The 17,630-nt window shown below is 39.0% G+C and overlaps 1 protein-coding gene across 1 annotated transcript; it reads left to right on the top strand.

Annotated features, from left to right (window-relative positions):
- Positions 1 to 1,645: 1,645 nt before the first annotated feature.
- On the top strand, positions 1,646 to 17,079 carry LOC122652792 (GPI mannosyltransferase 1). Its single transcript, XM_043846648.1, has 4 exons — positions 1,646 to 1,954; positions 13,295 to 13,477; positions 15,846 to 16,393; positions 16,600 to 17,079. The coding sequence occupies exons 1-4, from the start codon at positions 1,684 to 1,686 to the stop codon at positions 16,918 to 16,920; spliced, it is 1,323 nt and encodes a 440-aa protein (XP_043702583.1). The 5' UTR covers positions 1,646 to 1,683; the 3' UTR covers positions 16,921 to 17,079.
- The last annotated feature ends 551 nt before the right edge of the window (positions 17,080 to 17,630 follow it).

Genomic DNA, 17,630 nt, shown 5'->3' with positions numbered 1-17,630 from the left:
TCTAGTTCTCCAGTCAATACTTGCCATAGAAAGAATCTCCAATTATTCGCTATAACTCCATATAATCAGGTAACGAGCATGACTCTTTATGTATTATGTTTTCTCTCCATGGTTTGAGGAATTAGAATTAAATGGCCGATTTTGATCAAGTCATATTGGAATCATCTAGCCTTGATTTCGATCAATAATCGACTTGTTCATATTGGGTTTTAGGTGTAGGATGATCCCTATTGATTCTAATTGAATCATTCAAAACAGAGTTTCTTTTTATTATTATTATTTAGAATCGATTTGATTCAAATTTCAGACCAATATGACTAATCATCAATCAATATCACGATTGGCATCAGTACCAGTATCCATAGGGACCAATACCATATATTAAAACCATGTCAATTCGTTCAACCAAAAATTGTATCATTAATTAGGAGAGAAAAAAGTGACACGAAAGAAGGATATTTTGGGATTGGGCTCCTCTCATTGGAGGGCATCACCAATGAATGCCGAATACCTAATGAGGCATCCAAAGGTTGGACTATACCACACATATCTCAATGGTTGACTGGGCACAACCAAGCCATTAGATGCCTCATGGAGCGATGCCCTCCAAGGAGAGGAGCCCAATCCCTTGTAGACCAACCAAACAACAAGTGGAATGTGCAAGTAATCTTTTGAAAAAAGGAAAGTCTCTATACATGAGTAGGGGAAAATTACAAGATTTCCCTACTCCTCTTATGCTCAGTGAACCCTTAACTTCTGAAAAATTACAAGATTTCCTAATTTTGGATTTCAATTTACAAAAGGGAAAACATAAAGGGGGTATCTAAGTGTATTTTGGAAAACATACTAAAATCTAAGAGGTTTTTGTGAACCCAAGGATGGTGGGTTTCCAGGAATTTAGATCGTTTACGGTGCAGTTGCCTATAGCAGCCTGTGCGGCATAGACTGGGCTGCACGCGCATAATTGCCTTACCCTGGTTTGGGCAAAGCATTTGGGTAGAGATAAGACGGTCTTTACATGCACAACTCAGTCTGTGCTGCTCAGACCGCTACGGGCAACGCGCCATCTGGATCTGTGTTTCCAATCACTGGGTTGGGGAGGAAACTTTGTCCTTCTAAAAATACCCATTATAGTAATCCTTCCTTATTTTGGATAGAATTTTACATTTTTGCCCTGACTTCCCCCCACCTCCGATCACCACCATACCTCCCTCCCTCTCCCGACCTCGATCTCGAGTCTCGACCTCGACCTCGACCCCTCCATCCCAATGTCTACTCCCACCCAGAGAAAGGTAAAAAATCACTGCAAATTAAAGGGTTTATAAAACTGAGGTTGTTGATCACAGATTTGAAGTTTCATCCATCACCGAAACCAAGGCCAGCAGCAGGATCATATACATCACTGCCATGCTCTGAACCGCCATTGCCGAAAAATCTGAGAGCAGAAAAAGAGACGGACACAGAGAGAAACAACGTTGTTTCTGAGCTCAAGACTCGATGTCGATGTCGGGAGGGAGGTAGGAGAAGTTTGGGGCAAAAATGTCAAAAAATGTAAAAAAGAGGGAGTACTGTTTTGGGTAGTTTTGTAAACTGAAACCTTTTGGAGTTTGGACTCTGGAGGCTCTATACTAAGCAAGCTTTCCTTCTTTCGACGGCGGCTGCAGTTCCATTTATTTCGCATTAATGGCATCAGTAAACTTTCGCTCTCTTCTTCTATTCTCGGCACTCCTTCGAATTTTTTTGATCGTGTATGGAGAATGGCAGGATACCCATATGGAAGTTCGCTACACAGATGTCGATTACCTTGTTTTCTCAGATGCAGCCGCTCTAATGGGTTCTGGAAAATCTCCTTACGATAGATCAACTTATCGTTATTCACCTCTACTTGCATTTCTGCTCATACCCAATTCGGTTCTTCATCGTTCATGGGGGAAGTTCCTCTTCTCTGCATCAGGTATTGACAATTCTCTGCTATCTCCTTCGATTTATGATTACTGGTTTGTTATTTTTGTTCACGTCTGTATTCGATCGTGACTTCGGTTGGACTTGTGAGATTTTGTAGCTATTTGGATCTGTTTACTGGGATCTTGTTTCTTGTGACCTGGTTCTTCACTCTGTCAGTGTCCACCCCTGTTTTGCATAACAAGGAACACTTGTTGTATCGATTAGATTTTCTACCAATTATGAAATGGAAATGAGCTGCATTTTATTATAGCCAAGGCAGTGGTTTATGAGTCGTGTGAAGTTCATCTTGGTTGAGGTTCATGGGAACCAATTCAAGGCAGTCTTTGATTCAATATTTCTAGAGTTTGACTTGGTAATCTTGAACAACATAGGTTCGGGAACTTCTGATCTGTAATCTGTGTTTATTAAACAAAAATTATTAGTCGTTCTCTACAACCTAGGGAATCTCCTAAAAAATTCATTTTCCACAGGGAAAGGAGAAAGGAGGAACCTTTTACCACCACTCATGTATTTGATGGTACAGGGGTGATCCTAGTTGACTCCCTGGTTTTGTGTTCACGGGGACAATGTTGGCTGTTTCTCGTACTGCGCATTTGATCAATTCTTTTGTAATAAACGTTCTTGGTTACTTTTCCAAAAAAAATGTTCTTCGTTACCAATATATCTCAATATCACAATTAGTCTGTTGCACAAAAATGAAGAAGAAAGGAAAAGAGAATCTATATGCTGTTAACAGTGGAAAAACTTGTAAATTGTGTCACATACCTGTAGTGAAGACATGAATGAGAATGTAAATTGTGTCAATACCTATGTCATCCAGAACTTGTAGAGTACAAAATGATAGTTTCTTATACATTTTGGGAAGAGGAACTTTCTCGAATGTCAATATACATAGGTACTTTCTCCATTGAAATGAGCTCACACGTCATGGCCTGGAGATGCATGCTAAAGTGTGAGACCTTTGTGGTTCACTTTTTTTCTTGAAGTTATTTATTTTCCTGTTCTGATTTGCATACATACACATTGTTACAATTGATATATTTATGTTTTAACTAATTAACTCATTTGAAATTCATTTTCTCATCAAGATATTTCTCTAAAAATCAGTTTTTCTTATTTTATCATTTTATGGGGTGGTTGAATGATTTAGACATTTTTCTTCTGTTTTCGATTTGTTTTTTTTGTCCTTTTCTGTATATTATTTCTTATTTTTAATTACTATTCTTTATTTTAAAAATGGGGGAGCTTAAGTTTCATGCATCTGGCATTTCTTAAATGTTGCATCATACTTTTGCCTTTTAAAACCTTCCTATAAGAACTGATATATTTGAAAATTGAGGATTGTGAACTAGAAATTATCACTAGGAAGTGCATTGCTAATTATGTTAGATAGTAGTATGACAAGAAAGAATAGACTGGAAGGATGACAAGTGATTCATGCTCCAAAGGAAAGGGCTATAAAATGGAATGAGGGCATATCAGTTCAACACTTACTTAACAAGAACTTTGTTAGCAATGTTATAGTGTGCCATGATAAGGGGAGTGTCCCTATCGTGGCTTGATGTCTTTGGTTTGTTAGTTTTCTTTCTTAGAGTAGAATTTCTCTTTCCTAATTAGATTAGGTCTTCTCTTATTTCTTAGCTAAGTATCTTGAGTTGTTTTGTCCTGGGGATTCCTACTTATTCTCTAAGTTTGGATTCCTATTTGTTATATCTAATATGTAAGTCTCTTACTTATTATAAATACAATCGTTAGGGGGAGCTGCAGAGAATATCGAGCCTGCTGGTATCCTTAGCAGTCTCACCTCTCCCTTCTTCAGCCCTCTTCAATCTTCTTCTCTTATCTTGCATGGTTGGTGGTGTTTAAAGTCTGTTATTGCCGCAAACTTGAAGAGCATAGAGGAAGGAAGCAAGACCTGATGTGATTCAGGGTTCTAGAATGGATTCTAGGAACACACGAGTTTAAGAACCACACTAACAGCCCAGGATCTTTAAGTAACCGATAGGACCAGATTATGGCCAGAACTGATAGGAAATAGGAGAAATTAAATATCTCACAGACCAACAATCTGATCAGGCCAAGAATCTAGTTGAGTATAGAGGGTTACTAAATCTGTCCATGGGCGTATGAATATTGGAAATCCGAAACCAGAAAATACATGAAACTCAACTTGCTTAATTTTCAAGCTATAAACAAGAACTGAGAAAATATATCAGATATTTATGATCAGATCTAAGGAACTGACTAATTATGACTCAAACGGATTGAGAATGTCAGATTTTAATTTCAGAAGCAATAACCAGCGAGATAGCAATCAGAATTATGAAATTGATATTGGAAAACAGAGAAGAAGAGAGAGAATATAAGTTGTTCAAGAGGGAAAAGAAGAAAAATAAAAAGAATAAGATGAAGAGCTGATGCAGCCCATGTAGAGCAGATGACCACTCAAGGGAAGGCCCAGCTTGACCAGCCTACACAACTACTAAGGAGATCAGCTCGTATTCAAGCTAGAGCCCACAAGGCCCATGAAGTGCTCAAACCCAAAACTAGGAACCAGTCCAAACAAGGCTGACCCTTAGCTAAGATTGACTCAGCTCCGGGATCACCGGACCAAAAGAGAACCAGCCCAAGATTAACAAGAGCCTTGCTAGTGGAAAATCTCTACAATGCCTCTTGAGCCACCCTAGTGGATTGATGATGTGGAGAGTTTCTTAGTGGATGGTGATGTGGCACCCACTTTCAATATATCTTTAGCTAAGTTCTTTTCCTCTTGAGTCTTCTCCTGAAGATAATATCAAGACTCCTCAAAACAACAACCAAGGCACCTTGAAACAAGAATCAAGACATTGTACGTATTGCTTGGAGCAACCAACAAGAAAGTGGAGAAGAAGTTATAGAGTTTTTCTAAATCAAGGTGTAATCTCAACCATTGGAACCTTATTTGAATAAAGGATTGAGATGTTGTAGGAATTTTAGGGTTTATGTTATTCACTTATAAAAAGTCCTATCTTTGTTACTTGCGGGGACTTGAATTTGGGAATAAAAGAAATTGCTTTATGCATTGCCTTGAACCTTGAAGAGTTCTCCCCTTGAAATCCCTGAAGTACTTTCTTTCCTTCCTAGAAGAGTAGGAGTTTTGTTCTTCACCAACATCCTAGAAGAGCTGCAGGCCGCCCTTGGAGTTGATTTGCATCCTAGAAGAGAAGTAAGTCACCCCTCCCTTCGCTCCATTCAAGTTGCTTTCTTGTTCTTTAACTTTTTCTCCACTTTCTTGTTGGTTGCTCTAAACAATAAGTATAATGTCTTGATTCCTGTTTCAAAGTGCCTTGGTTATTGTTTTGAGGATTCTTGATGTTATTTTCAAGAGAAGACTCAAGAGGAAAAGAACTTAGCCAAAGATATTTTGAAAGTGGGTGCCAAATCATCATCTACTAAGAAGCTCTCCGCATTATCAATCCAGTAGGATAGCTCAAGAGACATTGTAGAGATTCTCCACCAGTAAGGCTCTTGTTAATCTTGAGCTGGTTCTCTTCTGGTCCGGTGATCTTGGAGTTGAGTTGGTCTTAGCTAAGGGTCGGCCTTGTTTGGACTGGTTCCTAGTCTTGGGTTTAAGTACTTCATGGGCCTTGTGGGCTCTATAGCTTGAATACGAGCTGATCTCCTTAGTTGTGTAGGCTGGTCAAGTTGGGCCTTCACTTGAGTGGTCATGTGCCCTACATGGGCTGCATCAAGAACTAATAGAGGGATATCATCTGGCTGCAGAGATGAACCAAAACTATGAAGAAGAAGAAGTAGAGGAGCAACTATTGGCCAGATGGGTTAACATAACACATGCTCGGAGCACATAGACTCAAAATTTCATTCCAAAAAATACACTAAATTCTTAAAGGGGTACAACCCTATTTATAAAGACCAAATAGATTGACTTGAGTCCTTTAAAGTTACTAATAAAAAACTAACTTAAACTGATAAATCCTGCATCTTGTAGATCGGGAGGTCCTTCTTCTAGTTCTTCAATCTACTACTGTTGGAGATCAGTGTTAATTCAAGTAAGTAGTTTTATAATTCTGCAATTTCATTCCTCTTCTTAATCCTCCCCTTGACCCTAATCGATTCCCATAACCCTAGCCTCACTCTAAATTTTGTCCAACCTTATCCCTCCACTCGATCTTAGTTGCAGCCCAATCTGTCTATCAAAATCCTAAATCCAATTCTGCCCTAAATTGCAGAATTTCGTAACTCATCCAAACCTAACTTCTTTATACCAAAATAACCCCCTAGATTTCACTTAATGTAGTCCTAGATAGGTAGGAGACCTACTAGGAGCCAAACAATATGATCAAATAACAAAAGAGGTTGCTGGTTCGAATGGACAGCACTAGGATTTAGGTCAATTCCTAGGATTAGGGTTGGATATTGGGAAAGGGGTTTATAGGGTATTAATGGGCAGGTCTAGGGGGTCAATATGGTATAAAAATAATAGAATTTGGGAAGGTTTTAAAATTCTGCAATTCTGGATAGAATTGAGTTGTAGGTTTTGGGTTTAATGGAGTGGAGGAAAGGAGGGGATATAGTGGGGATTATGGACTGGGTTTAAGGTCGAGTGTAGAGGGAGGTGTGGAGGATATAGGCTGGAAGTATGATTCGAAATTGATAGCCAGATCTGTAGTTATAAGGGAGTCCTAGTTGAAGTAGGAGTTGCAGGTGTAATGGAGAATTAGGGTTTGATGGATGGAGGGGACTGTGGATTAGGTCTAAGGGAAGATGAAGGATGATGGAGTGGAGGAAAGGAGGGGATATAGTGGGGATTATAGACTGGGTTTAAGGTCGAGTGTAGGGAGAGGTGTGGGGGATATAGGCTGGAAGTATGGTTCGAAATTGATAGCCAGATCTGTAGTTATAAAGGAGTCCTAGTTGAAGTAGGAGTTGCAGGTGTAATGGAGAATTAGGGTTTGATGGATGGAGGGGACTGTGGATTAGGTCTAAGGGAAGATGAAGGATGATAGAAGAAGGTTTAAAATAAGAAAACAGGTTCAACCTCACTGTATTGCAGGAACAATGGCAGCAGCTTGATGATTTGAAAGAGCCTCCCGATCTTCACAATGTAAGGAATCGCAGGAGTCCACCTACCCTTCACCACCTTGAGATCCAGAAGGATATACACTCACAAAGAGCAGCAGTAATGGCAGTAAGCATAAAGCTAATTTTTATTAATCAAATTCGTATCTAATGCTGGCCTCCCTTACAAACTTATATAGAAGACTCAAAAATAGACTTAGACACTAAAAAGGAATGGCCTAACCCTATCCCTAACCTATTAGGTAACTTAAACTAACTAGGAAACTAGAATACTAAAGGAAATAGACTCAAAACATGGCTAGACTTATAGAGTCCTAATCCAGCCAACTTAATCACATGACCACTTAGTTGTCACATGACCACTTAACCAAGTCACATGATCACTTAAATTGAATCAATTGATGCAACCAATTTGAACCGGTTCAATTAAAAAACATAAAAATAAACCAAGTATTGGTCTAATCCCGTATGCAACCTATATACCCATATTTTAGGCCCATAAAAGTGGCCTATTACATTAGAAACCCATGGGATCAAAGGCCCAACATGTATGTAACCCAACCCTAGACTTATTCCCAATGAAACAAGCCCTATTTGGTAATAAATCTGCATCAACTCTCCCCAACTTGAAAAAATTCGTCCTCGAATTTTGTAGTGATGAAGGGGAATCAACATGTGATCGGCAACTTTGACCATCCCCAAACAGAATTCCGGTGAAGCAGGGACATTAGGAATAAAATCTTAAAGGCGTGGAGCTTTCTCTTCGAAGAACTATGGTGGCATAACAAACTCTATGTGTTCCTTTTCTGAATCAACAGCAATTGTGAATGTCTTGTCTATAGATCTTCAGTGTTAGTAACCATCTCATCTAATGCTTGAGACACAAGCTCCACCTCTTCAAGAACAACATCTTGCAGGTCATTGTTCTCCTGTGGAATCACCTCTTCATTTCCCGTTGTATCAAGACAAGGACTTAGGCTCTCTTGAATGAAACCCTTTTGGAGTAGCTCTCCGAAATGCTTCTTGAGTTCATCATGCTCTGTAGGATTCATTCCAGAGGTCGGCGATTTGGTAAAGTAGAACCAGGCACCAAATCAATTACATGCTGAATATTTCTCAGTGGGGTAACTCGCTTTGCAGCCTCCTTTGACACTACATCAGAAAAATCATGCAATAACTCCTTGATGGGCTGTGCTAACTTGACCTCAGGCTGGGCAGCAACTTGTTGTGTAACCACGTCTAGGATCAGACCTGAATCATGGCTGGTCTGCTCAAATTCCTTCTGTGGTACAGCTAAGACTTTACTCTCACAATCTGTCCCCTTCTGGTTGGTGCGCATAATTTGTCGTTTGCGCATCTCAGAGGGTAGATTAAGAGGATTTAGAATGATCTGTTGTCCCTTGTGTTGAAACACACATTGATTTTTTCTTCCATAAATAGCAACATCGTTGTCATATAACCAAGGTCTTCCCAATAACACATCAGTCATTTGCATTGGGATGATGTCGCACCAAACCTCTTCAGCATAGTGTTGGAGTTGTAAAGGAACATAACACCTTTCATTTACCTCTAATTTGTTGCTATTCAGCAAAGCAACCTTGTAAGGTAGAGGATGCTTTTCACGCTTCAGATTGGCCTTCTACACATATCTTTCAGAAACCATATTAACACAACTGCCACTATCAACAATAATCTGAGCAGTGCGTTCTCCAGCCTTCATACGAGTATTGAATATGCAGCTACGTCGCCAATCTTCACCTTCAGTTTCAACCATCAATATACGTGCTACAACATGTACTCCTCGGGTATCTTCATAATCTTCACCCAAGTCTTCATAGTAATCAGCCCCATCATCACTATCATATGAGGGTAGGGCAAATAAACCTTGTTCATCTGGTGGAGGTGGTAGAATTGGAATGCCATATACAACTTGGCTTTGATACCACTTAATGTAGTCCTAGATAGGTAGGAGACCTATTAGGAGCCAAACAATAGGATCAAATAACAAAAAGGGTTGCTGGTTCGAATGGACAGCACTTGGATTTAGGTCAATTCCTAGGATTAGGGTTGGATATTGGGAAAGGGGTTTATAGGGTATTAACGGGCAGGTCTAGGGGGGTCAATATGGTATAAAAATAATAGAATTTGGGAAGGTTTTAAAATTCTGCAATTCTGGATAGAATTGAGTTGCAGGTTTTGGGTTTAATGGAGTGGAGGAAAGGAGGGGATATAGTGGGGATTATGGACTGGGTTTAAGGTCGAGTGTAGGGAGAGGTGTGGGGGATATAGGCTGGAAGTATGGTTCGAAATTGATGGCCAGATCTGTAGTTATAAGGGAGTCCTAGTTGAAGTAGGAGTTGCAGGTTTAATGGAGAATTAGGGTTTGATGGATGGAGGAGACTGTGGATTAGGTCTAAGGGAAGATGAAGGATGATAGAAGAAGGTTTAAAATAAGAAAACAGGTTCAAACTCACTGTATTGCAGGAACAATGGCAGCAGCTTGATGATTTGAAAGAGCCTCCCGATCTTTACAATGCAAGGAGTCGCAGGAGTCCACCTACCCTTCACCACCTTGAGATCCAGAAGGATATACACTCACAAAGAGCAGCAGCAATGGCAGCAAGCATAAAACTAATTTTTATTAATCAAATTCGTATCTAATGCTGGCCTCCCTTACAAACTTATATAGAAGACTCAAAAATAGACTTAGACACTAAAAAGGAATGGCCCCTAACCCTATCTCTAACCTATTAGGTAACTTAAACTAACTAGGAAACTAGAATACTAAAGGAAATAGACTCAAAACATGGCTGGACTTATAGAGTCCTAATCCAGCCCAACCTACATCACATGACCACTTAATCAAGTCACATGATCGCTTAAATTGAACCAATTGGATGCAACCAATTTGAACCGGTTCAATTAAAAAACATAAAAATAAACTAAGTATTGGGCTAATCCCGTATGCAACCTATATACCCATATTTTAGGCCCATAAAAGTAGCCTATTGCATTAGAAACCCATGGGATCAAAGGCCCAACATGTATGTAACCCAACCCTAGACTTATTCCCAATGAAACAAGCCCTATTTGGTGATAAATCTGCATCATAAACTGACCAAGTGCTTGCAATAGAAGACTCCTAATAAGACTTAAACTCACTTTAATGCAGAACAAACAGTAGGTTCTGCTGGTGGTGAGGTCACGCTGCTTATATCTCGAGCTGTATCCAAGTTCTGTTATAGAGAAATCTAGCAGCAGAAATCTTCTTCAGTATCTGCAGCAATCAACAGAGAAGGAGAGGAAGCAAGGTATCACAGGAAGAGAAATATGAAGGAGAAAGAAAAAGAAAGAAAATTAGCAGCATAGTTGTCCAGGTGTTGCCCAGCATCCAGGCGCCTTGGTTGCCTAGGTGGGCACCTTGTTGGTGTCGCCTTGCATTTGGACCCCCTCCAATGCCTTGGGTTGCCTAGATGCCATGGCAACTATTATTATCAGTATCGATTTGCTAGGGGTAGAAAATAGGAAGAAAGGACAAAGAAGGACATGGGATAGAGAGGGGAGAGAGGGAAATCCCAGTCAACTTTCAAACTCAACTAAATCTTCCCATTATCAAATCCGTGGGGAGGCTGCTAACAGCCTTACATATTTAAAGATAACTCAATCTCACTCGTTAAAGGAAAGTAAGTGAAAAAACAGAAAGGGACTCTACCCTCCATCCATAGGCTAGGAGGGAGTTTCTTAATCTAATCTAAAAAGCTAGAAACAAGAATAAGCTTGAATTCAATCCTGATTATACTACCAAATAAGAAATAAAACAGAATTACGGGCCCCACGTATTGGAAAAACCTTACCCCAATACTTAATCCCGTGTACCCCCTTAAATCCCAACTCTTGGGCTCATAAAAGAGGCCCATTATATAAAAAAACCCCAAAAATAACAATTCCAAGGCCCATAGAACCCAACAATGGGTTATAATAAAATGTTCTAAGGCCCAATTGGCCCGATTGGACACTCATACCCAGTGCACAAGGTCCCCGCCACTACGGGGTCTGGAGAGGGCGGACCTCGGCGCAACGGTAAGGTTTCTCCATTGTGACCTAGTGGTTGCGGGTTTGAGTCGGGAAACAGCATCTCCATGAAGCGGGGGTAAGACTTTGATGATACAATGATCTAACACATCTCATGAGTTTTAAAAAGGGGAGAATCACCACCACTCTATCAACATCCACGATTGTCAACTTTGATGATGCGATGATCTAACGCCTCTCATGACCAAAATCAGTAACGTTCGGCTTCCTCACATCCAAGATTTGTGGAGGAAGAAGGAAATCAACCATCTCAATCTCTTATAAACAGTGTCAAATTGTGTTAGCCCAATTGTGATCTGTTTTTTTGGATTCCACATCTTCAATCGGACTTTTGATCAATTCCTCTGCTTCAATCTCGTCATCGGGATCATAATTAGGCTGATCTGAATCAGGAGGAAAGGATTATAGCATTCAGCTACAGTGGTTCATGGTCATGGATATTCAAATATGAATGTTCTCTTTACACTCTCTTGGAGTTTACGAATATCATCTTTCATCAAAAGTAATAAGTCATATATTCACAACCTCCATGATGAAGAGCTTCAAATTTGGCTGTGATACCAAATAATGCAGAACAAACAATAGGGTCTGCTGGTGGTGATCTCACATTGCTTACATCTTGAGCTATATCCAAGTTTTGCTATAGAGAAATCTAGCAGCAGAAAATCTTCTTCAGTATCTTCAGCAATCAACTGAGAAGGAGAGGAAGCAAGGTATCACAGGAAGAGAAATATGGAGGAGAAAGAAGAAGATTAGCAGTATCGATCTCCGCGGGAGAGAATAGGAAGAAAGGAAAGAGAAGAAGGAGGTGGGGTAGAATGGGAGATCCCACTCAATTTTCAAACTCAAACTAAATCTTCTCATTATCAAATCTGTGGGGAGGCTGCTAACAGCCTTACATACTTAAAGACAACTCAATCTCACTCAAAAGAAAAGTAAGTAAAAACAGAAAGGGACTCTATCCTCCAACTGTAGGCTGTGAGGGAGTTTCCTAATCTAATCTAAAAAGCTAGAAACAATGATAAGATTGAGTCCAATCCTAATTATACTCCCAACTAAGAAATAAAATAGAATAATGGGCCCTGCGTATTAGATAAACTTTACCCCTATAGGCCTATACTTAATCCCGTGTATGCCCTTAAATTCCAACTCATGGGTTTATAAAGAGGCCCATTACGTTAAAAAAACCCCAAAAAATAACAATTCCAAGGCCCATGGAACCCAACCATGGGCTAAATCCAGAGCCCAATTAGCCTGATTGGACACCTGTAACTGCATCATACTTGCTCACCGCTCAACTAAACTCTACTACTAGTAGTAAATAAAAAAGACACTTAAATGAATTACTATTCCAGTATAAAACCACATACCCCTCTATACAGGTTTATAATAAGGTATGGTACATCAAATAACCCAAATTTAATCAGCCTAAAGCCCATATGTCCCTATAAGGGCTTGAAACAAGGCTTAACCAGACCCAGATGGACTGGTTTGCCAGCATCAAGACCTCGCCATGGTTTCTTTTACAAGTATGGAGCTACTAAAATATAATAGATTGGGTGTTAAGTGCAAATATGGTTCTGTGGTAGTTTCTATTTGTTTTTTCATTAGTTGAAGGAAGGGAAAGCTCAATTGCAATAATTTATAAAACATGTCAGTTGGTTAGCTATGCATTTGACGTCGTTTATTTAGGGCATAAACGACACTGGTACTATTTGTGAATGTTCATTTTGAGTTTGATATTTCCTTCAAAATATTTTAGAATAATCTTCTCAATAATTGTTTTTTGGATATGTGCCTGAGGAATTTGCTTATTGATCTCCTTTTTGAAAACCCAATTCACCCCTTCCCCAAACACCCCAAAAGAAAAAATGAAACCAAAACCAAGAAGGGAAACAAGGACATGAAACATATTAAGAAACCCAATAAATATGATGGCTAAATGAGTGAGCCAGCTCTAGTTTAGAAGATTTGGAATGATTTTCATGCATATTAGTTTTGTTTTGTGTGTGTCTAGTCTGATTGAGTAACTAACTAATAAGGAGTTAAGGATCATCTGTATATATAGAACTACTTTTCTCTTTCTATCACTAACGTAGGAAAAATCTATTTGATTTATCTCCACTATCCCTCAAAATTGTACTCTGTTCTTTTGCAGATTTACTTGTGGGGTTGTTTATCCATACCATATTGAAGCTACGTGGTGTTCCTGAGAATCTGCGCCTTTATTCTGTGGCAGCTTGGGTTTTGAACCCATTCACCTTCACTATCGGAACTCGTGGAAACTGTGAGCCTATTGTGTGTGCCATGATCCTTTGGATCATAATTTGTCTTATGAATGGTGTAAGTTCTGCCACCCTTGTTTGCTAATTTCCAATTTATTTTTCTCTTGGTTTTCCAATATAAATTACTCTAGATTGGTTACTTAAAAAAAGGGGGTAGTAAGAGAACTCGGCGGATTTCCTTCATTTTATGAGGCTTAACAAACCCAAACCATTCCCCCCCCCCCCCCAAAAAAAAAAAAATAAATAATAAAAAAAGAAGAGAGAATCTGGTGGCACACCAGCACTTCTCATTTCTTTAAGTTTGGTAAGCCACTTTTCCACAGTAACTGTCAATAATTTAAAAGAGCAGAATAACTACCGTAAAAAAATTGCTGTGCCAATAAAAAATTTGCTGCATGTCATGTCAATAATGAAACCCATGTACAAGATCAGAAATTCTCACAATATACTACAAACTAGAAAATTACTCACATCCTATATCCACCTTCTGAAAATAATGAGGTAAGGAAGTAGGAATTTACTTAAAACCCAGAGAGGCATGGAATGCAGCAGAAACCAATGATGAAAGACATACACAAGTACCCAAATTTCTCATGACATACTCAGACTAGAAATTACTAGTTCATCTGCCTCTTGAAGATCAGGAGATAGGAGGCTGGAAAAAACTAGACCCACTGAACCGGAGAACACAGAAGAAAATAAATGAATGGGAACTTAGACATGTTGCTGGAGCTCATCTAAAAACAATGAAAATCCCACTATAATGTACTTCAGTCATAGTTGTCACTGTGGACTTCGGAAGTTGTTGAGAAACAAGCTTCCTGGATTGATCATATTCTGAGAAAGTTGGAACAATCATCTGAATATCTGTTTACCGTGCGGGCAGCCTTGATAAGCAATGTTGAAATATTTTCTGGTCAAGCAAGTGGGTCAATCATCGGTGGTTGGATTGGAACACCTGCCAACTGATTATCTTCTATCTAGTCATCAGCATCCAACGGTGGTGGTGGATGACTACTTGCTGGTTATGCTTGAAAGCTCTCCTGTGGGGTAACTGGGTCATCTATGGCTGATGAAGACGGTGAACTCACTGGTAATGAAATGGGATCATTAACTGCTGAAGAAGTGGGGCACTTGCAGGTTGATCAGTGGAAGGCGGTAGTTCTAATAGCAACAGTTTGCCTAGCTTCTTCTGGGAGCCCTGCATCCCAGAAGTTGACTTTTTCTGAAAATGATTCATGTCAGATAGAAAGAAACGCGGAAGTGAAGTGTCCCCAGATTCAGAAGCAGGCATAGTAATGAGAAGGGTCGTTCCCTTTTGGTATCCATTAAAAAGAAATGTTCTCTTCTGCCTTCTTTTTGTGACTTGTTCAATCTCAACAACAAATTGCATCACCTCAGTTGTGCTCATGAAACTGTTTTTCTTTTTTCAGTTGGTAGCACAAATCTTTGTCTTTACTAAATAGGGAGTAGTTAAGATGTTTTTGGGATTTTGAGATTATACCACTTTTAACAACTGGTGTCTTTGCCTATTTCTGTGGCTGGTCAAAACTGAAAAGTTTTTATCATAATCTTCTTTTGGTCTTAATTTCTGTAGGAGGCCTGCCAGTTCTTCTTCTTTTTTTTTGTTGTTAATTTTTGGTACTCATTTCATCTCTGAATTTTGTGCATTTGTCCAAAGCCATCACTGAAAAGTTTTTATCATAATCTTCTTCTTTTTTATATATATTGTATTTTTACCTTAATTTTATCTTTTCAGTGAGTGGCCATATTTCTTGTGTTATGAAATTTTCTCTGTGGCTTGATTTTGGTGTTACCGGATAGGTTTATGAGTTACTTATATAATAATCCAAGGCCTCACTTGGTTCTCATGTGAAAACACATCTGGGTCTCAGTTTCTGATGATGTCTACATTTTTAGAATTTACGTTAGTTAACGTTTCTCCAGGTTTTCCTGTTAAACAAGATTTGACTAGGATTAGTGTAATGGAGTTTTGGCTGTAAATATGGAGAATGGGGTAACTAATGCTGAATTATAAATCAGTATGAAAACCAGAGTCATTTCTAATAACATTTCTATTTACACTTTATTACTCTAATTATCAGTAAGGTTGATTTATATTGCTGCTGAATGCATGTTTGCTCGAAATTCTTTACATGTAGTTGGGTAGTTAGTCATTTCACAATAGATAGGGAAAGGTGGGTGAAGACACTGGGAAAATAGTTTGTGAACATCTTTATTGATTTCCTTTGTGTATTTTATTCAATTCCTGTGGAACAATACTGTTTAACATTACTGATACGCCTTTAGATTTATTTTAAGCGGCAAAAATTATCCTGCACATCTAAGTAAGAAATGGTGTGCTATGTAAGTATTATTATATGTCATTTATGTTCATATCATTCTGTGTTTTTGCCTTTACAGGTCGTGTGCTACAGGCAGCATTTTACTATGGGCTTGTTGTCCATTTCAGAATCTACCCGATCATCTATTCCCTTCCTATTCTCCTTGTTCTTGATCAACGTAACTTTCAAACTGGTCGGACTCCTGTTCTTCAGAAATGGAGTTCTAGACAGCAAAAACAAGACCAAAGTTCTAGGAGCACAGAAACTTTTTCTCTTACGTCTCTATGTTTTCTCTTGAAGAGATTTGTAACGAAAGACAGGATATTTTTTGGGTTCATATCTGGGGCCATGTTCTTCTTTTGGACTGGCCTTTTTTACCATCTCTATGGCTGGGAATTCTTGCATGAGGCGCTGCTGTACCATCTTACCCGCACTGATCCAAGGCACAACTTCTCCATATATTTCTATCATATCTATCTTCATCACCAACATGGGTTTTCAACGGTGGAAAAGCTCTTCTCTTTCCTGCCACAGCTACTGGTACAGCTGGTTCTCACCTTATGCTTTGCCCAAGACCTCCCATTCTGCCTTTTCGTACAGACAGTTGCATTTGTGGCATTCAACAAGGTGAGTTGGAGCATTAATAACTTTGTATTCTTACTACTCTTTGATTTGCTTTAATACTTGTGTTGGTTGATTGTTTAATAAAGTTGAGAATACTAGAACCCATTGGATTCATGGTACTCATGGTTTTTACTGTATCAAAGTTCTGATTACTTTGTCACATTCCCTTGCCTTATGGTTTGATGGGTTTAAATGATATGAATTGACAGGTCATCACAGCACAGTATTTTGTGTGGTTCTTTTGCCTTTTTCCTCTGATAATGCCATGGAACACCATGAAGATGAAATGGAAAGGTCTGTCCTGCACTTTCTTTTGGGTTGGAGCTCAAATGCATTGGCTGATGTGGGGATATCTGCTTGAATTCAAAGGCAAGAATGTTTTTATTCAACTGTGGTTAGCAAGCCTATTGTTCTTGGCTGCCAATACTTATGTGTTGGTAATGGTCATCCATCATCACTTAATCTCTCCAGTCTTTCTACCATTGAAGAAAACAAATTCATTTCGAGAAGATGATGGAAAGAGGAAGTGAGGGCAGAAGTTTTTGTTTCTCTTTTCATCAGTTTTTTGTACACATGAGTTTATCTCTTCTGCTTTCTCTCAAATGATGTAGTTATAGTTGTAGTCTTCCACTGTTTTATGTAACCTTTTAATTCCTAGTCTAGTAATAACTAACATTTGAATTGGCACCTAATGATCAATCAATATAAAATATGGGACTGAAAGGTGCCAGCTAGTGCAGCTGGTAAGAGTGGTGGCATCTTGTTGCCATGCCCTGTGATTGGATTTCTACCAACACTTGGGGTGGTTGGGTTGGGGTTTGGGGGTTTAGGGGGAGTTGTAAGCACCCAAAAAAGTAGGTTTAAAAATTGGACCGGAATGGCTGGTTGAACTGAATCAAAGACAACTGGTTTTCAGAGAAAACTGATGATCAAAATTGGAAATATGGAGTAGTGGCAGACCCTCTCTGGTTCATTGCCTGGACTGATTTTTAAACCTACAGCCTATGTCTCTTTATTTTATTTTATTTTATGAATTTCATAAAGTCAGCAACATTTACAAAGGCATGATCAACCCTAATATATTCTTTAAACATTTTTGTGTTAAATATTCTTATGAGATCACACGCACCGTGAATGTCATTTGGAAACAAATGCAAGCGTAGAATACTATGGGGTTTCACACATCTATATCCCCAGTCCTATACTCTTATTGACCAAAATAAATATAAAGTAATATATT

Source organism: Telopea speciosissima, chromosome 2 (assembly GCF_018873765.1).
Source record: "Telopea speciosissima isolate NSW1024214 ecotype Mountain lineage chromosome 2, Tspe_v1, whole genome shotgun sequence".
Taxonomy (NCBI): Eukaryota; Viridiplantae; Streptophyta; class Magnoliopsida; order Proteales; family Proteaceae; genus Telopea; species Telopea speciosissima.
Note: the sequence above shows the minus strand (reverse complement) of the source record. Positions and strands in the feature narration are given on the sequence as shown.

Excerpts from the sequence above, each read along its gene's own strand:
- LOC122652792 (XM_043846648.1), top strand. The coding sequence starts at position 1,684 with ATGGCATCAGTAAACTTTCGCTCTCTTCTTCTATTCTCGGCACTCCTT. Across the intron at positions 13,478-15,845 it reads CATAATTTGTCTTATGAATG|GTCGTGTGCTACAGGCAGCA; the intron begins GTGTAAGTTCTG and ends TTGCCTTTACAG. Across the intron at positions 16,394-16,599 it reads CATTTGTGGCATTCAACAAG|GTCATCACAGCACAGTATTT; the intron begins GTGAGTTGGAGC and ends ATGAATTGACAG.